Below are 21,115 nucleotides of genomic sequence, written 5' to 3' on the forward strand. Positions count from 1 at the left end.
GAATGATGGTGCACGTCGTTAACAAGGGTCGAGAGGTCTTCTTCACCTGCACTTTCTATAAGTGCAACATCCTTTGCACGAGATGCCATTCATTAATTTAATTCCTGAAACTAAGTTGTTGTGAGAGACTCGCTATTTAACAGATATATAAGGAAATAATGTGTTTGTTTTCATTGATGAGTATCGCTTAAAGATATATTTGTCTTTCAAGGGTCTTGGATATTTACATGCCAAGGGCATTACTCACAAAGACCTGAAGTCAAAGAACGTATTTTATGACAACGGCAAGGTGGTCATCACTGACTTTGGACTTTTCAGCATATCCGGTGTGATGCAGGATGGCAGGTGGGTAATTTGGTTTGCTTCATCACATTGGGTTTTTGTTATTTTATGTTCACCGATTGATGAGATTATGTACATTCAATATAGTGATGATGTTATTATTTAGTTGTGGGGTGGAGAGGTCTGAACCCCCATTAAACCCTTCCTCCTGTTTGTCGTTAAAGGCGGCAAAAAGGGTTGGCGTCAGGAAGGGCATCCGGCCGTAAAACATTGCTTCAAAAAGGGGACCAAAAAAAAAAACAACAACAACCACGGTGCCCGAAAAGGCCAACCCCCGCTTTGCGGGGAAAAATGGCCTCTAAAGGTGGTTATATATATACCACCAATAAAGGAATTTTTTTTCAGATTTTATTAGTATCTGCAGGTTATTTTGCCAATAGTGCACACCGATGTTGGGTTTTTTTAATCAATTGCTTTTTCTTCTTTTTTTTTTTTTAAGAGTGTAATGGTGAACACGACATAAATCACAATTTTAGCCAAATTACTGAAACATGTCCACGGTCTGCAAAATAATCATAGATTGACGTCATGACACTAGTTGAGGTTGAGGCGGCCTGGTTTTATTTCGCTTTGCTCTTTTAGCCATCGTTTGGTCATATCTCGATTCTTGAAGAGATGGACTTATAAAATGGATCGTGATGTCTGGATGTCTGTCCATCTGGTCGTCCGCACTTCAGTTAACTTTTTGCTATTTTTGCTACCCCTCTCATATCACCCAGCCGATTGTTCTAAAACTTGACACATGAATACAAGGCAGTGGCCTGCACAACTGTTCAAGCTTAGATTTTTCGATTTCGGATCATATGCACTCCTGGGGATGGGGGCGTGGTGGGTGGGAGGGGGAGGGGAGGGGGATGAGGGGGACTACCCCCTAAAGCTTCGGATCCCTACTTGTCCCTTGTTTATCAACTGATTTATCAACTGATTAGATTTTTAGATTTTGGAACAGGGTCCTCCCAAGGCATCAGGGGGCTCCCGAGGGGGAGGGCAGGGGCGTAGGGGGTTTACTCCTGAAACTTAGCATCCCTACTCATCCTTTATTTTCCAATCGATTGCTATGAAGCACGATACAGCCCTTCTACTCGATGGCCCACACAATCGTTCAGGTTTTGATTTTTCGATTTTGGGTCATGGGGGCTCCCAGGGGATCAGGAGGCTCCTGGGAGGGGGGGTGGGGGGGGGAGGGAATCCTGGTGGAGGAGGTTCCTGAGGGGGGGAGGGGGAGTTCCTCCCTATCACCAGAGGTCTGAGCTACAACCTCAAGTGATAACTCTTAGCCCACTCGGGGATATTTATATTATTGTTTCGCTTACATTTTAGAAAGAGCAAGGAGAGTTTGCAGAGAGAAGAGCAGACCTTCGTTAGGACTTGTTTTATGTGTTGTGCTGGTGTGGTTGTGTCTGTGTTCTGGTGTGGTTGTGTGCTGGTGTGGTTGTGTGCTGGTGTGGTTGTGTCTGTGTGCTGGTGTGGTTGTGTCTGTGTGCTGGTGTGGTTGTGTCTGTGTGCTGGTGTGGTTGTGTCTGTGTGCTGGTGTGGTTGTGCTTATGTGCTGGTGTTTGTTTGTGTGCTGGTGTGTTAGTGTTTGTGTGATGTTTGTGTGTTGGTGTTTTCACACATACTCACATTCTAATAGTACATACTTTATAGATGTGCTCGAATTCTAATCACATTATATTTATGACATATAATTTAATTTTAATGCTGGTGCTAAATGGATTAATAAATGCAGTTTTAGTCATGGATGTGTGTGTTTTTGTGGGCTGTGCAGACGTGACAGTGAGCTGAAGATACCACAGGGCTGGTTGTGCTACTTGTCCCCGGAAATCGTACGTGTCCTTTCTCCAGCCATTGATGCAGACAAGCTTCCGTTTTCCAAACAAGCAGATGTGTTTGCTTTTGGGTAAGATTTTTGTTTCCCTTCACTCTGAAAATATTTTGAGAGAGAGAGAGAAAGAGAGAAAGAGAGAAAGAGAGAGAGAGAGAGAGAAAGAGAAAGAAAAAAAGAAAGAAAAAGGGAGAGAGAGGGGGGGGAGAGACAGAGACAGAGACAGACAGACAGAGAGAGAGAGAGAGGGGGGGAGAGACAGAGACAGAGAGAGAGAGGGGGAGAGACAGAGACAGACAGAGAGAGGGGGAGAGACAGACAGAGAAAGAGGGGGAGAGACAGAGAGAGGGGGAGAGACAGAGAGAGAGAGGGGGAGAGACAGAGAGAGAGACAGACAGAGAGAGAGGGGGAGAGACAGACAGAGAGAGGGGGAGAGACAGAGACAGCGAAAGAGACAGACAGACAGACAGAGAAAGAGACAGAGAGAGAAGAGAAGGGGATGGGGGGGGGGGGGGGGGATAAAGGATTCCTAGAATGAGTGCATAAGGGGAAGAGATGGGCAGCACATTTGAAAGGCTAAAGTTTGGAGGACGAGACAGACCATGGACACGGAGACTGAGAGAATGAGTGAATGCAGCAGCCTAGGTTGGTGGATCGTGAGAAGATGAGTTTCTTGAGAAATTCCTGCAACATGGAGTAGCTTGCAGAGGTAAGAGAGAAGAGCAAGGCCAGATGTAAGCTTTTAGACAATTGAGTGCACACCAATGTACCGCCGGAAAGGACAGGGACAGTCCCTGGGAAGCTTACGCTGAATGTAAACAATCTTCAGTGAGAAATGGTTTATTTTCCGCTTTCATTGTATTAATCCCATTGACATTTGAAATATCAATTTTTTACATTAATTTCCAATGTTTGTTGGAGATGAAACTTTTGACTAAAATATGCATCATCTTTTTAAAATCTAATGTAGAGTTATAATACCAGGTTCAGATTTAGCACCATCTCATTTCGCTCTCTTCTTTTTCACTGCAGACCCATGCTAATTCTCCGTGTTTCCTTCACTTGTGTCCGAAACCTTTCAGAACCATTTGGTATGAACTCCAGGCGAGAGACTGGCCATTCCCTGGCCTCCCTTCAGAGTCGATAATCTGGCAAGTGGGGAATGGCCTTAAGCCGGATCTGACTCCAGTCTGCGCAGTCAAGGAAATTTTGGTGTGTCCACCTTCCATCCATTACTTCTCTCTCTCGGTGCCGCTAGTCTTCATCTCCTACCTTCTTTCCAATGTGCCAATCTTTTCTGCCATTGTATTGCTGTCGCAAGAACGTGAATGTGTAAACTTGGGTCATCTCTATCGGAGCACATTTCTTTGTGGGTGTGCAGTATGATGTCTTAAGTGCACTTTATTTCATTAAATTCTTTGCATGAGTATGTAAAACATATTCTCATAGTTATATAAATATATCATGCAATGAAGAGACCAAATGATTGAAAAAATTGATGAGAGATACGTGTGAAGCACCTGTTAAGTAAGTTCAAAGCAGCATGGCCATGGATTTTGTATAGCCAGATGTTAAGTGTTACAAGCACAGGTAAACAATACACTATCAACAAAACAAATGTTAATGCTACAAGTTCAAACAATAGCAGGAAAGATTCTGTAAATTGGCTTTGTGTGTGTGTGTGTGTGTGTGTGTGTGTGTGTGTGTGTGTGTGTGTGTGTGTGTGTGTGTGTGTGTGTGTGTGTGTGTGTGTGTGTGTGTGTGTGTGTGTGTGTGTGTGCGCTGTGCCTTTGGGAATGTTTTGTTCATGTCCTGTTTTTTCTTGGAAAGATTTTGCTACACTGAAAAAATTGAGCATTTTATCCCCAGGTGATCGCAGCATATTAGCTCCAGTTTCCCAAATCATGCTTCGCAATGCCCCATAACATGATGTAGTTCCATTCCTTGTGAACTGCTCATGTATCACTAATGCCAACCATACAATGGAGTAACTAATCCCTGTGAATACCAGGTGTTTGGGCTCATTGTTGCTGAGACTTTGCCCAAGGGACACCTTGGATTTGCCTCACAATTTTGTTTACGTTCCATGTTCCTTGCCTGTGAATTACTTATTTTACTTGAATAAGCAATTATTTATAATTATAATAAGCAATTACTTATTTTACTTAACAAAGCCGAATGCCTCAACTCTGTGTTTGCCTCAAAATCCTTAGTCCCAAACCCATCTCTCTCTGTTCCCACCTTTCCCAGTCGAACCAAACTGCTCCTGGACTCTGTGACCTTCTCTCCTGACAAGGTGGAGGAGTTTTTGTCAAACCTCAACTCTGATTCTGCAACTGGACCAGATGGCATCAGCCCACGGGTCCTAAAATCCTGCTCTGCCGCTCTATCTCACCCTCTCTCTGTTCTTTTCACCCTATCCTTTGCTCAAGGTCATCTGCCAGCATCCTGGAAATCAGCAAACATTACCGCTTTACACAAAAAAAGGTGCAAAAACAGATCCTTGCAACTACAGACCAATCAGCCTGCTCCCAATTATCAGCAAAGTCATGGAATCCATCATTGCTTCGGATATGAAATCTTTCCTCTTCTCCAATGGCTTGATCTCTGATCATCAATTTGGTTTCAGACCAGGTCACTCTACTCTGGACATGCTGCTTCTGCTGTCTCAACAATGGATGGAGGTCCTCAATGCCAAACAGGAAATCAGAGCTGTCTCCCTTGACATATCACGTGCCTTCGATACGGTCTGGCACCCAGCTCTGCTCACCAAACTCTCCTCCTATGGTATCCATGGAAATCTCCATGCATGGCTTGCGGACTTCCTCTCTGGTCGTAGTCAACGTGTGGCCCTGAATGGATTTCTCTCATCTCCCCTTCCCGTTCAGGCTGGAGTTCCCCAAGGCAGTGTGCTGGGCCCTGTGCTTTTTCTGGTCTTTATCAATGATCTCTCCGACTCTCTGGAAAATCCTCTGTATCTCTTTGCTGATGACTCCACTCTCTGCCGCTCCATTCCTCTTCCCTCAGATCGGCAGTCTGCAGCCTCCTCACTCTCTGAAGACCTGGACAAAATCACAGACTGGTCAAACATGTGGAACATGTCTTTCAATCCTGACAAATCTCACACTCTTACTATGTCTCTCCGAAAAGATCGACTGGACAACCCTCCCATCTACTTTCTCAACAATCCTCTCCAAGAAGTTCTGTCGCTCAAGCTTTTGGGTCTCACCATCTGCCATGATCTTTCTTGGGAAAACCACATTTCCAAGCTGGCCTCCAAAGCCAGTCGCCGACTGGGCATCCTCCGTCGTGCGAAGTCCTTCCTAGGCACACCTGAGCTCCTCACCACATACAAGGCTTTCATCCGCAGCTCAATGGAATACTGTTCTCCCCTATGGGCTGGTGCTCCTGCCTCACACCTGGCTCGGCTTCACGCTGTTGAATCCAAAGCTTTCAGAATCATTGGAATCTCCTGCGATGAAGCTATCTCTGAGGGCCTTTCACTCACTCACCGCAGGCAGGTAGGTGGTCTTTCTGTCTTCTACCGACTCCTCTCCGGCCTTGCTCCCCCAGCTCTCTCTGTGCTCTGTCCCCCAAATATTCCTACAGGTCGCACAAGATCTGCCAGCCACCCTCTGATGGTTAAACTGCCGAAATCTCGGCTCTCTGCTCACCTTCACTCTTTCATTCCTCTTTTCTCCCGCCTCTGGAACAAACTCCCACACTCACTTCAATCACACTCCTCCCTCCAGGTCTTCAAAACAGCTGTTCACCACCATCTCTTATCTTCCCCCATCCAAAACCTTGATCTTTTCTACCCCCACTAATTCACCCCAGATCCACCTTGTTTGAAATTCCAACTTCTTTCCTGGAAGTCTTGGCAGTGTCCATATGTTTTATACCTCTCCCACCCCCCCCCCCTTCCCATGCCTCCGCCCCAAAGCCCTCTCCCTCCCACAGTTCTCTCGATGTCTCTATGTCTCTCGGTCCCTGCTCTCAAATGTTGTGTTTGTGTCCTTCCCCCTCTCTCCCCATCTTGTCTACCGCTCCCGATGTTATTTGTTTTGTGTGTCTGTTTGTCTTTCTGTGTGATTAATGTTCGCTCTTTCACGAGCCTCGATCTTGTATACCAAAAAAATAAAAAAAATAAAAAATAAGAGCCGCCTTTAGAGGCCATTTTTCCCCACAGAGCGGGGGTTAGCCTTTTTTGGCCACCGTGGTCCCCTTTTTGAAGCAATGTTTTATGGCCGGATGCCCTTCCTGCCGCCAACCCTGTTAGTCGCCTCTTGCCACACACAGGGAATTACCAGTGAATTGGTACTCAATTTGCCGACCTAGGAAGGATGGCATGCTGAGTCAACCCCTCTGGCGTTAATTCAGCGATCGACCGGGATTCGAACCCAGGATCCCAGGATCCTAGGATACCAAGCCGGCACCCTAACCGCTAAGCCAACACCAGGCTCAATACTTATTTTACTTGAATATTGCTCCATAATTCATGCAGAGTCAAACACGTTCTCTTTGAGTGAACTGCCAGTGATTTACCAAAGCCTGTGATGTCACAGCTGTGTATCTCAAGAGATTGGCAAGGGATTTCTGCACATTTAATGTCCCCTTAACTCGGGATAGTTCAGAAAGGTTAGTGGAGTTATCGACTTCTAAACCATCAAAAATAAGCAGCTTTTGTACATTTTAAATGGTGCAACTGAGTATCAACAGCAGGATTTATACAGTAGGAAATGGTGCAAATGTGTTTGAAATTTACTGGAAAACTCCTGGGGTTCACATTGATATATGTTGTTATCACCCATGAACATCACATTATTCACTGTCGAATCATCACCTGGGACAGCTTAACACGAGCAAATACCATCCAGGGAATCTTTGGCTTAAATATGGCCAAGGAGGACTTGAGAAGAGCGGAAAAGAGAAACCACAAAAGGGCCTCAGCAGCCTTGATTAGCCTTTATCTTTTCTTTTTTTGTTGTTGTTGTATACAAGATCGAGGCTCATGTAAGAGCTAACATTAATGACAAAAAAACAAACGGAGACATAAGACGAAATAAAGGGAGCGGGAGACAAGTTGGGGAGAGAGGGGGAAGCACACAAGTACAACATTTGAGAGCAGGGTCATCGGGAGATGTGTGGGAGGGAGAGGGCTTGGGGAGAGGAGGTGTGGGGAGGGGGGGGGGGGAAGGGGGAGAGGTAAAAAAACACATGGATACAGCTCGGAATTCCAGGAAAGAAGTTGGTATTTCAGAAAAGTGGATCTGGGGTGAATTAACGGGGGTAGAAAAGATCAAGGTTTTGGATGGGGGAAGATAAGAGATGGTGGTGAACAGCTGTTTTAAAGACCTGGAGGGTGGAGTGGGATTGAAGAGAGTTAGGAAGTTATCTTACTGTTTTGATCATCCCATTTTTTGCCACTTCTCATAGTTGAATTTTCATTGTTTTCTGGGAGTTGGGGGACAGGGGAAACTGCTATTTGGTATGTGAGTACTTCTTTGCTGTGCCACAGATGTATTTGGTTTTCTGGTAAGTGCAGCCAAACACTTATCTCAGTTTATATGCGATAAGGGCTGAAGTTGTTCCAATTGCTCAGATTGTACACTCACTTCTTTTGTAGGAGATAATTCTGGCATGCTGGTCCAATGAAGCTGAAGAGCGGCCTACAGTGACGCAACTCATGGAAATGATCGAAAAGCTGCCAAAGCTGAACCGCCGACGCTCACATCCTTGTCACTTCTGGAAATCTGCCGAGTGAGTCGGTCAATCTTCACATATACATGTCCGATCCCATGTACCATACTCTGTGTTATAGAGCAGCGCCGCTTCCGCCGAAGCAGTCGCTTGGCCTGGGGTCATGCAGGGAGTTTTGCCATTCCTCTCCCAGTTGTAGTTGGGGCAGGAATTTGTAATTTGTTCATGGTGCCTGCTCTGGCTCGCCTACTCTTCGCGAAGGGCACCATGGGGGCATTTAACATCCACTAACTAATATTGGTGGACGAGACGACTAGTTTAACGTCCATCTGAGGGACGGCACACACATTGATGAATCGCCTTGCTTGTGAAACACCAGGATGACAGTTTATAGCCGGGTAGGGATTTAAACACAGGCGAGACGTCATAGAGGTGAGTGTGACGTATACATATTCACATACACATGCACACGAGTCTATTTGTTTCTTGTCCAAGTTTGGCTGAATTCCATTTTTATCTTTTGATAATTTTGACGAGCAAAACTGATTGATGTTTCTTTTTGAGCATTTGTTTAGATTTCCACTGTTTTAAATTTTCAGTATTGTGTAATTATTACAGTGTGTACGTAATGCTTCTGCTACTATCAGAGTGTAATCACCCAGGGAAAACCTAACGAGTACGTATGCTTTTTCTCACCTTTAACCCCACACGTGCACTTCCCACTGGATTTTCCACCCCAGATTCGGCTGTTTTGGCAGAAATACCTGCTTCTCTCATTGCATTTTTAGCTCACCTGGAACGAAGTTCTGGGGAGCTTATGCGATGGCGCGTTGTCCGTCCGTCCGTCCGTAAACACTTGAAACTCCTTCTCCGGAACCACTGATGTGATTGTGACCAAATTTGGCACAAATTATATTTGTTATGTTGTGACTAAAGTTTGTTCACGGCATTAAAAAAATTGTGGTCTAAGGGGGTTTACCGGGGGTCAAAGTGGATCCAGGTTTGACCCCCAACCAAAATAGGAATTTGCTTTCTTCTCTGAAACTACACACACAATTTCAATAAAACTTGACCACAACCTTCACCCCTGGGATGATGTACCGAAGTTTGTTCACGGCACTAATAAAATGGAGGTTTAGAAGGGTATTTGGGGTGGGGGGGGGGGGGGTCAAAGTAGGTCCAGGTTTGACCCCCCAAAATAGATATTTGCTTTCTTCTCTGAAACTACACACACAATTTCATTGAAACGTGACCACAACCTTAATCACCCATGTTTTACACCAAAGTTTGTTGACAGCATTAAAAAAAAATCGGGCCGTGAGGGGTCTACTCGGGGGTTGCCCCCAAAAATAGGTAATTGCACTTTTCTCTGAAACTACACGCACAATTTCAATGAAACTTCACCACAACCTTCATCACCCGTGATGTACCAATTTTGGTACAAGGCATTAGAAAAATTGGGGTCTGAGGAGATATACAGGACAGGGAGGGGGGGGGGGGAGGGAGGGGTTGCCCCCCAAAATAGGTATATTTTGTTGTTTAACACCTTATGATTATGTTAATATGATTCTACATGCTGCCTTGTCTTCTAGAAACCATTCAAATTGGTTTAAAATACCTGTAGTCATTGTAGTATACTGTTTATTCTACCAAGTGAGCACCAGGAGTATTGCGCCTATGTTTTTTTAACATGAATGGAACTCTAATAAGGTTTTAGCCATCATTTTTTGCGTTGCCATTGTCTAAAATTTGCCAATTAACAATGGAATTCTTTTTTGGCAGCCTGTGTATGATCTAAAATCGATGTTTATCGACACTGGTAAAATTTGAATCCTGCCAAGTCTACTTATACTTTTCCAAAACCCTTGGCCAATTTTCCTGAAAGTTTCAGTACGCTTCATTTTCACATGGGGAAGGTCAACGTCCCAATTAAAACTTTCAATTCTAAATCAAATTGTTGTAAAAACATGAAATGGCGGCACTTTGGGTGATTGAGCATCATATGTTGGATCTTGGTGGGATCTATGATCATCATACGGTGGGGGCTTGTACTTGCCCTTCAAATTCAAAGGTCAATGCTCAAAAAAGTTAAATGCAAAGGTTAATTGTCAGTATATAGATATTTCAATGGAATCGGTTTTATTTCCTGTTTGGAATTGAACCTATGGCATTTAAATATTTATTTTCCTTATGCAGAATGGAAATTACTGTTACACCCCAATTTAAAATGCCTTCAGAAAGTGTGTATGTAATACAGGAGTTATCCAGACACACCTTGACGTTTTTCACATTTTGTTGTGTTACAACCTAAATTTAAAATCTATTAAATTTAGAGTTTTTGTCACCAACCTGCACATAATACCCCATAATGTCAGAAGATTTTTTGTTTTAAACATTTTAACAAAATAATTAAAAATTAATTACAGAAATATCTCATTTACATAAATATTCAACCCCTTGAGTCAATACTAAGTAGAAACGCCTTTGGCAGTGATTAAAGCTTCGGGTATTCTTGGATATGTCTATCAGCTTTGCACATCTGGAATTGGGGAGTTTCTCCCATTCTTCCTTGCAGATTTGCTCAAGCTCTGTGAAGTTGGATGGGGAGCTTTGGTGATCAGTAATCTTCAAGTCTTTCCACAGATTCTCAATAGGATTCAAGACTTGGCTTTGGCTGGGTCACTTGAGGATTTTCAGGTTCTTGTTCTGAAGCCATTCCAATGTTGCTTTGGCTGTATGCTTGGGGTCATTGTCCTGTTGGAACGTGTTGGAACATTGTCCTGTTGCTTGGACTTCATGGCAGAGTTTCTGCTCTGACATGCACTGTCAACTGTGGGACCTTAATGTGTGTGTGTGTATGTATATATATATATATTTGTACAGTGTCTGTCCTGTCCTGTGTTGTGTTGTCACTGAACTACTCCCTCAAACTTTTGTGAAATCGTACCAAACTTCTGGTATGCACATATCTCTCCCGTCGGTATGTCCTAAGGGTATTTTTTTTTTTATTGCAATTTTTCTTTTTTTTTTGAATTTTTTGGGGATTTTTTTTTTTCCCCAACTTCAATTGTTTATAAAATGTGATATCACGTATATTACAAATACATTTGTGCAAAATAATTGTTTGAATTATGATGGTTTAAACCATGACAAAACGGCAACTCGGGTACAGTCATTTATCGATATATCGACACATCTGGGCAGTGTCTGTGTTGTCACTTATCGACTCCCTCAAACTTTTGTTTCTGTGGTTGTGAAGTGTTTTTAATAACGTTGTGGTGGTTTTGAATCACGTGGTGGTGAGGTATTTTGAATTATGTGGTAGTGAGGTGTTTTCAAATGACGTGGTGGTGAGGTGTTTTAATATCACATGGTGGTGAGTTGTTATTAAATCACATGGTGGTGAGGTGTTTTTAAATCACATGGTGGTGAGGTGTTTTGAATTACGTGGTGGTGAGGTATTTATAATTACGTGGTGGTGAGGTGTTTTTAATTAGGTGGTGGTGAGGTGTTTTTAAATCACATGGTGGTGAGGTGTTTTGAATTACGTGGTGGTGAGGTATTTATAATTACGTGGTGGTGAGGTGTTTTTAATTATGTGGTGGTGAGGTGTTTTTAAATCACATGGTGGTGAGGTGTTTTGAATTACGTGGTGGTGAGGTATTTATAATTACGTGGTGGTGAGGTGTTTTTAATTAGGTGGTGGTGAGGTGTTTTGAATTAGTTGGTGATGAGGTGTTTTGAATTAGTTGGTGATGAGGTGTTTTGAATTATGTGGTGGTGAGGTGTTTTGAATTACTTGGTGGTGAGGTGTTTTTAAATGACGTAGTGGTGAGGTGTTTTTAATTTCGTGGTTGTGAGATGTTTTTAAATGACGTAGTGGTGAGGTGTTTTTAATTTCGTGGTTGTGAGGTGTTTTTATTACGTGTTTTATGGCTGTGAGGTGTTTTTAATTTTGTGGTGGTGAGATGTTTTTATTACGTGTTTTATGGCTGTGAGGTGTTTTTATTACGTGTTTTGTGGCTGTGAGGTGTTTTTAATTTTGTGGTGGTGAGATGTTTTTATTACGTGTTTTATGGCTGTGAGGTGTTTTTATTACGTGTTTTATGGCTGTGAGGTGTTTTTATTTTCGTGGTGGTGAGGTGTTTTTATTACGTGTTTTATGGCTGTGAGGTATTTTTATTACATGTTTTATGGCTGTGCGGTGTTTTTATTACGTGTTTTATGGCTGTGAGGTGTTTTTATTTTCGTGGTGGTGAGGTGTTTTTATTACGTGTTTTATGGCTGTGAGGTATTTTTATTACATGTTTTATGGCTGTGAGGTGTTTTTATTACGTGTTTTATGGCTGTGAGGTGTTTTTATTTTCGTGGTGGTGAGGTGTTTTTATTACGTGTTTTATGGCTGTGAGGTATTTTTATTACATGTTTTATGGCTGTGAGGTGTTTTTATTACGTGTTTTATGGCTGTGAGGTGTTTTTATTTTCGTGGTGGTGAGGTGTTTTTATTACGTGTTTTATGGCTGTGAGGTGTTTTTATTACGTGTTTTATGGCTGTGAGGTGTTTTTATTACGTGTTTTATGGCTGTGAGGTGTTTTTAATTTCGTTGTGGTGAGGTGTTTTTATTACGTGCTTGATGGCTGTGAGGTGTTTTTATTACGTGTTTTATGGCTGTGAGGTGTTTTTATTACGTGTTTTATGGCTGTGAGGTGTTTTTAATTTCGTTGTGGTGAGGTGTTTTTATTACGTGCTTGATGGCTGTGAGGTGTTTTCAATTTCGTGGTGGTGAGGTGTTTTTAATTTTGTGGTGGTGAGTTGTTTTTATTCCATGTTTTATGGTGGTGAGGTGTTTTGAATTACTTGGTGGTGAGGTATTTTGAATTACGTGGTGGTGAGGTGTTTTGAATTACGTGGTAGTGTGTTGTTTTGAATTACGTGGTGGTGCGGTGTTTTGAATTACTTGGTGGTGAGTTGTTTTGAATTACGTGGTGGTGAGGTGTAATCGTCCCAAACTTCCAGTCTGCACCTACCCGTCCCCTATGTATGTGCTGAGGGGTTCTTTCTTGAAAAAAAAACATTCAACCGAAATCTTCAACCTAAATTAAATTGCCTATAAAAATGTAATATCACAAACACAACAAATACATTTGTGCAAAGTAATTGTTTGTATTATGATTGGTGAAAATCATGACAACACAGCAACTCAGGTACAGTCATTAGCCTCAGCTAAAATAAGCCCGTTCCTCAGTATCGACGCTTCCTCAGTTCCTCAGCTCCTCAGCTAATATATATATACAGTATATATATATATATATATATATATATATATATATATATATATATATATATATATATATATATATATATATATATATACAGTATATATATATATATATATATATATATATATATATATATATATATACAGTATATATATATATATATATATATATACAGTATATATATATATATATATATATATATATTGTTCTATATATATATATATTGTTTTATATATATATATATTGTTTTATATATATATATATTGTTTTATATATATATATATTGTTTTATATATATATATATTGTTTTATATATATATATATATTGTTTTATATATATATATATTGTTTTATATATATATATATTGTTTTATATATATATATATTGTTTTATATATATATATATTGTTTTATATATATATATATTGTTTTATATATATATATATTGTTTTATATATATATATATATATATATATATATATATATATATATATATATATATATATATATATATATATATATATGTGGAGGTCGATGACCTCAAGGAGAACAAGGAGTAGAGCAGCAATGTTTAATGAAATCGATTACAAACACACAGTGTGGAGCAAGGCTCAAGAATGCACCGCCTGACACGCAGCGGGCATTTTCAAGACACTCACTGCAAAATCAGCAAATAGGCATTTCATATATAGCAAAAATATCAGATAAGAGTCTGCGCTAAAGACAAAGAAAACTGGGCCGTAAAGACCCACCTACCATCGTCCCTTCCTGCAGAAGGCCAAACTTAGACTGAAAAGATGTAAGCATAGGATAGGGTGACCTTTTTTGGCTCTTTATCTAAACACATCAGACCCGAGCGCAGGCCGAAGGAAATATTCTCATAATACCTTCAATGGTTTTCTTGACACTAGGCATAATAGTAGATTAATGATTGAATACACATGCTGAATACAATAACAATCAAAGGATATGTAATGTCTATATTTCTCCCGAGGTTGGTTACGTCCTTGATTTAGGAGACACACTAGAAACTACAAAGATATATAATTAATTATTCCCTTTGTGAAGAAGGCGTTTGGCAACATGTTTTTCCCTGTACGTGGGTTGTGGGCTATTTATCTTATGTCTGGCACATACATTCAAGGTCTTGTTTACTGGGCTAAGGATCCACAGGTTTTTCCTGTATCCTGCACCTCGAGCCTAGAAACCACATTTTGTCCACCCGCCTCTGCCTGCAGCTGAGTTCAAATCAGTTTTCAGAAGCACAATATATAATTTCAGATGTTATGATCAATTGAGTCATGGGGTTTAAACCCTAATGGCTAACAGTTCCTCCCTTTGTCTTTACAAGACAACTCCTTGAAAAGACACCGTATACCCCAGTGGTCAGCATCCCAATCAGTCACATGCCAGGCGCGACAAAGCGTCACGCATGCTCAGAGAGAGATACCGGCCCTAACTGGCCGTCTAACATTCAACGCATAAATTGTTAGCCATAATTCGCGACGAAGGCGCCTGGTTAGGAGATAGCTGCCGCCCGGCCGGATTCCGAATCCACTCTCGTCCCAGCGTAGGTGCGACCCAGTTGCCAGCCAGATTAGGGGCCCTCCTTATGCAGGTGTGGTCCTCGCGAATCAGGGCAAACAATCGACGTCCAATGCCATCAAGCCTTGTACGTGTGATTGCTCTGTGGAAGAAAAGGAGGCACACTCATCATCACCAATATCCATCTCCTCATAATCACAAATCTCCATCTCCACATAGTCTGTATCAGCGTCAGTATTCAAGGTGTTGGGTGTCTTAAGCTGAGACGATCCCAAATTGCTTGTTACGGGTGGTGTAAGTGGTGGTGAAGGTGGTTCTCCCGGATATCCCGGATACATGTTTGCCATCCGCTCCTCACTGCTGGCATAATAGCAATAGCTCTTAAAAGAACCTACACTTTCTAAATCACAGGTATAATCATCCCAATCAAAATCATAATCATCATCAGAATCCCAAGCATCAACAGGTTCATCGATTTCAAGCCAGGAATCGTAGATCCCTAAAGCCACATCCTCTTGCCACGAAACGTCGAGGCCATCAACCCAATTGTGGGGGTCCGAGACGATAGAGTTGGCCGGTTCACCAATGGCCTTTGGATCCTTCCCATATAGTGAAAGTAACATCCCGTTGGTGGCGGTGGATGGGGTCCATCCTGTGAAACATTTTCTCACACAAATCATGATTAGGGATTTCATTATAACCACGGCGAGTACGATTCCCACGACTATGGCCAGGCCTGTCAATAGCCATTTTACAATGACCCCTGTCCATCCTCTGAACCAGGCTGATATGCTGGACCATACATTATTGGCTTCTTCCCTTCCCTTTCGGCTATCCGTGAGATCCTGGGTCGCGGCCTTAAGCCGAATGATTGAGGCCTCTATTCCTTCCGAGTGATCGGGGATATATGTGCAGCATTTTCCATCGATTACCCCACATACTCCTCCCTTTTCTGCCAACAACATATCCAAAGCCACTCGATTCTGCATCACCATCGTTCGCATATGCACTAATTCGTCTTCCAATTGTAGTTCTGCGATTCGGGTTTCGTTTCCAATTCGTTCCATTACTAATGCGAGACTATCTATTCGCCAATCATTCATAGTCACTCCCGCCTGGGGAAAAAATGCTCCTAGTAGAACCTGCCACCAACGTCCGTCCAGTCTTACTGTTCCATCCGGGTTCCAAAGAGAGAATCGTTTCTTCCTCTCGTGGGTAGGGGTGTACCCTGTTTCATTAAAATGATCTACCAAATTTACCTTGGGAAAGATGGATCCCAGATAACAAGTCCCTCCCCACTGTTCGGGTAGGTATGGATATGCCTTATTTCCGCAAATAAACATCACTCCATGGGGTGGGATAAGGGCCGAGGCCATGCATTTACTAATTTCAACGCGGGTGGCGCTTGGTGCTCCCCAAGATATGGTTAGCTTGGTTACGTTATGCTGGGCCTGGTCATCTATGGTTATTACAAGGGGGCCTCCCTTTTGTCTCCCTCTGGCGTCGGATGGCAGATTAGCGGATGGCAGGGTATGGGTGCATTCCGAGGTTCCCATCTGAACGTGTCCCTTTCCTATAAGACACACCCGTCCCTTTTGCTCTGTCACCCAGACTGGGTCAGGTGGTTTGTCTAACAAAGCCTGCTTAATGGGTGGGGTATATCGAAACTCCCGGGAACACACTGCTGGGGGTTTTGGGCCTATCAGCTCCAAGGTTGTGGTCAAACATGGGGTACGCAAGGGTCCTGAGCACATATCGCGTAGGGACAGGGGCAGCACTACCATCTCTATCCCTGTCGTACTGGTGTGAGGAAAATGCATACACACCCAACAACGTGATCGGTTCTGTACCTTCGCCATTGCACGGGTCACTGTCCAATACGTGTTTTCCTTTGGCTTTTTCTTGCTTTCGATCTGTGGGTGCGGAGTTAATATGTGTGAGATGCATGGTGGCCTGTAGGCGTAGGGGGAGCTCTGTGAGGTCATGAATTCACATTGTAATAACAGAGTAGTGCCGCTGTTCAGTAATACATGCGTGGTTAAATTGTTCGAGTCCTTTCCCCATTTGTAACCTGCCCTGGCCATGTTTACTATTGGTGTGCCGCCTTGTCGTGGCGCTTGCTTTATATGACTGAGGGCAGCAAAACCTGTCTTCCTTCCATGTGAGTCTGTGTACAACGCCCTCCACATTATCTGTGTCCATACGTCTTCCTTGACGGGGCAGCAGGGTATATTTATCCTCTGACCCCAGATAACTCTCTGCCGGTGGACCTTAACGGTTTGGTCGCCATATGCATATGTCTCCGTGTTCGCCCATGCCCTCATGTCCCCCCACTTGAGGCGTGACACGGCAGGTACAGTGCTGGCAAAGCGGTATATTAAACTAAGTGTGATCGCCACCCCTAACAGGCGGTGGTGCGGCATCCTCGATCTGTGGTGGTGCGTTTGAGGTGTCTGTGTTTGTGGGTATGGCCAACTTACAATGTGTGGCATGTACCCAGGACGACTTGCCCTCACAAAACACCGCTGTTGGTGTGGTCAGGAGAACTTGGAATGGCCCCGTCCACCTTGGTTCGAGCGCAGTCTTACGGGTGAAATGCTTCACCAGCACGTAATCTCCTGCCTCGAAGGTGTGGATAGGCTTGCTTGTTGGCTCCGGCAGGGCCTCCCGAACACGTTCATGTATGCTGCGCGCCACATGGGACAGACCTATGCAAAACTTTAAAAGCATGTCATCCATGATAGGTAATTCAAGTGCTGCCATATCCACTGGCGCCGATACCGGCAAACTCATGGGCCGACCCATCAATATCTCGTGCGGAGAGAGACCAGTGGTGCGCCCTGGAGTGGAGCGCACGCTCATTAACGCTAGCGGAAGGGCCTCCGGCCACTTGAGGCCTGTCTCGTCGCAAATCTTTGCCAACTTACCTTTCAGTGTGCCATTCGTTCGTTCTACAAGTCCCGCCGATTGTGGGTGGTAAACACAGTGGAACGACTGTATCACCCCCAAGGCCTTTAACACGGCTTTAATGACGTCCCCTGTGAAGTGCCCGCCCTGATCGGACGACACTTTCTGCGGGACGCCGAATCGACATATGAAGTGCCGCAAAAGGCACTTGGCCACCGTTATAGCGTCAGCCTTGACGCATGGGTAGGCCTCTACCCACTTGGTGAACATGTCCACCACTACCAATACATGCTTAAAGGACATACAAGGTGGTAAATTGAAAAAATCGAACTGGATATGACAGAACGGCCCGACCGGAGCCGGGTGGCCCGCGTTGTGGCGGCGCCTGGGGGGAGCCCCCCTATTGTTCCGTTGACATATAGCGCACGAGCGACAGACCATGGTAACCACAGTCGAAAGGCCTGGTGCTGCCCAGGTGGAAGTGACCTGCCTCATCACCCCCCTATGGCACACATGGCCATTTTGATGCGCCATGCGTGCCAACCATGGCAATAAAGCTCGCGGTGCCACGGGTTTGTCGTTAATCGTCCACATTTGTCCTTCCGCGGGGCGCTGAGCTCCCAATTTAATCCAATCTTGATGTTCTACGTTTGAGGCCGCGGCTTGTAATTGTATTACATCGAACTCTGTAGGTGCGGATGTCGGAACGTCTACCTGGGCGGTCGCTTTAGCGCCCTGTTTGCGCGTAACTACTGGCATATTATACCCAACCTGTTGGTTTGCCGCTTGTCCTGCTGCTTCGTCGGCTCGGGCATTTCCGCGGGCCACAGCGTCGTCTGTACGCTGGTGACCTCGGCATTTAACTACAACTATTTCACGTGGTAGCATAATACTATGAAGCAGATTTCGCACTAAGTCCCCATTTTTGATGAGTGCTCCCGCTGAAGTGAGGAACCCTCTCATTTTCCATATGGCCCCTTTGTCGTGGACCACTCCGTGTGCGTATGCCGAGTCAGTATAAATTGTTACTGCCTTTTCCTCGCTTACTTCGCACGCTCTTGTGAGTGCGTACAGTTCAGCTTGTTGTGCTGACCAGGTGGGCGGGAGGCGGCCGCTTTCGACCGTCTCTGTATCCGAGCATACTGCGTACCCAGATAACAGGGATCCATCCCATGCCCGTTTGGCTGAACCATCGACATAATAGGTGTGATCGGCTTCCTGTAGCGGAGTGTCCTGTAAGTCAGGCCTTACCGTCGATATTAACTGGACCACGTCCGTACAAACGTGCGGGACTCCCTCCTCCTTTGTTGGCAAAAGTGTCGCTGGGTTAAGAACGGTGCACCGCATCACCGTTACGTTAGGTGCCATAATTAATGCCGTTTCGTATTGCATCAGTCGAGTGGCTGTGAGGTGCTGTGTGTTTCGCTGTTGTAGTAGCGTATGAACGCAATGCGGTACCTGTAAAAGGACCGCATGTCCCATTACTATGTCGGCCGTCCGCTCAACTGCGTATCGGGCAGCCGCCACGGCTTGTAAGCACAGCGGAAAGCCTTGTTCTACCGCATCAAGCTTTTTGCTGAAATAGGCTACCGGACGTTCCTTATCTCCATGAGTCTGAGTTAACACGGATTGCGCGAATCCCCCTACTGCATGGGTGAAAAGTGTGAAGGCCTTTTTATAGTCGGGAAGGCCCAAGGTTGGGGCCGTTACCAGGGCTCGTTTGAGCCCTTCGTAGCAGCGTATTCGATTGTCAGTCCATTTTACCATCCGTGGCTGGTCGTTTTTCGTCGCCTCATACAGAGGTTTTGCTAGTAACGCATAGTCAATTATCCATGTACGACAGTACCCTGCCATTCCCAAAAATCGCAACACCTCCCTTTGTGTACGAGGCAACGGGGTTTCCATGATGGCCGTGACCCGGCTCGCGTTGAGCTCACGTTTCCCATGCGAAATCGCGTGTCCGAAGTATGTAACCATCTCCCGCACAAATTGCAATTTCTCCCGGCCTACCTTGTGGCCTTTCTCGGCTAGCGCATTTAACAGCGCTAGTGAATCCGTCTCGCAGGCTGTCTTGGATGGAGAGCAGATTAATAAGTCGTCGATGTACTGCAACAGCACCGAGCCGCCTTCCAACTGGACATCCGCGAGATCGCGGTGCAGCGCCCGTGAAAACAAGGTGGGGCTATCTGCGAAACCCTGCGGAAGCACTGTCCAGGTGAATTGTCTCCCCCTAAAGGTGAAAGCGAAGAGGTACTGGGACTCTGGAGCTATTGGCACTGAAAAGAAGGCGGAACACAAGTCTATGACTGTAAAATGTGTAGCCTCTGGCGGAATGGAAGTCATCAGAACTTCTGCATTTGGTACAACCGGATGAATACCCTGAATTATTTTGTTAATCTCCCGCAAATCTTGCACAAATCGCCACTTTCCTGTCATTGGTTTTGGCACTGGGAAAACTGGGGTGTTACATGGGCTGTTGGTTTCGATTATTATTCCCTGCTGCACGAGCGATTCTATCACCGGAAAAATGCCTGCATCGGCCTCGTGCCGAAGTGGGTACTGCCGAATGTGTGGTAAAGGTAACCCCTCTTTAATTGGAATCACCAACGGGGGTGCATCCCTAATGCGCCCTACTTCATTCTCGTGTTGCGCCCATAGTGACGGGGTGACGGTGTCGAGCAACCCATCGGAGTCCCCTGGGGTCGTGGGGACCGCTCTAACCATGTGTGCCGCTTTGGGTGGTAGTTCCACCATCTCAAATCTAACTCGTCTGTCCTGAGGTGCCAAATTAATTATGAACCCTTCATTGTTGTCCAACACATGGACCGTTCGGTGTTCAACATTGTATCGACGCCTTACTGGCGTTTTCCGCAGTCGGTCCATCATCCATCCAATGCTCTCGGGTGGCCATCCTCTGGCGGTGCTAAGGGTAACATGCGCTACCATCCCCTCGGGGTACTTAGCCTTCGATCTCTGGCGCGGCGACAAGGTTACCGTAATCCCAATTCCCTCTCGGCCAATCCATATGTGTGATAATTGAAGATCAGAGGTTTCCCCTAAGGCTGCCGCAACCATGTCTAAATAATAATCATCGCTCCCAGTCGCGTCATAGCATGCGGTGCAGTGCGGCGGGTTGTATTTTAATTTTGTGGCTATGTGATGTTCTTCTAGCCAATCACGAATTTCTTGCGTCTGCGCGCCAATCGTGTCGATCACATGGGTCCATGTTGCTAGAGCCCCTTCCTCCAATCGCCACCAATACACGGTGGGGCTGGCTCGCTGTAATGCCATCATTAATAAATCGCGGTTCGATTCTCCGACGTCGACGTATACACCTTCTTTGGTGCACGCAATGTTACAACCTAATCGACACAGCAAATCCCGTCCTAGTAAATTAGTTGGGGCAGTAGTGGTCATGAGAAATGCATGCTTAGCTTCTAGCGGTCCGAACATTACTCGGGCCTCTTTTGATACGGGGAGAGCTTCTAATTTTCCCGAAACGCCCTGGATTTGGAC

General features: G+C 44.6%; 1 protein-coding gene across 2 annotated transcripts in view; it reads left to right on the forward strand.

Annotated features, from left to right (window-relative positions):
* The window catches only part of LOC137439418 (kinase suppressor of Ras 2), a 110,552-nt gene that overhangs the window by 79,738 nt on the left and 9,699 nt on the right, over nt 1-21,115 (forward strand). For both annotated transcript variants that reach the window (XM_078768432.1, XM_068135154.2), the window contains 4 exons: nt 212-345; nt 2,111-2,242; nt 3,250-3,379; nt 7,794-7,927. In XM_078768432.1, the coding sequence (XP_078624558.1) occupies nt 212-345; nt 2,111-2,242; nt 3,250-3,379; nt 7,794-7,927 (530 nt within the window). The remainder of the gene's footprint in view (nt 1-211; nt 346-2,110; nt 2,243-3,249; nt 3,380-7,793; nt 7,928-21,115) is intronic.

This window comes from Myxine glutinosa, chromosome 14 (genome assembly GCF_964187855.1).
Source record: "Myxine glutinosa chromosome 14, kmMyxGlut1.1, whole genome shotgun sequence".
NCBI classification, from domain to species: Eukaryota; Metazoa; Chordata; class Myxini; order Myxiniformes; family Myxinidae; genus Myxine; species Myxine glutinosa.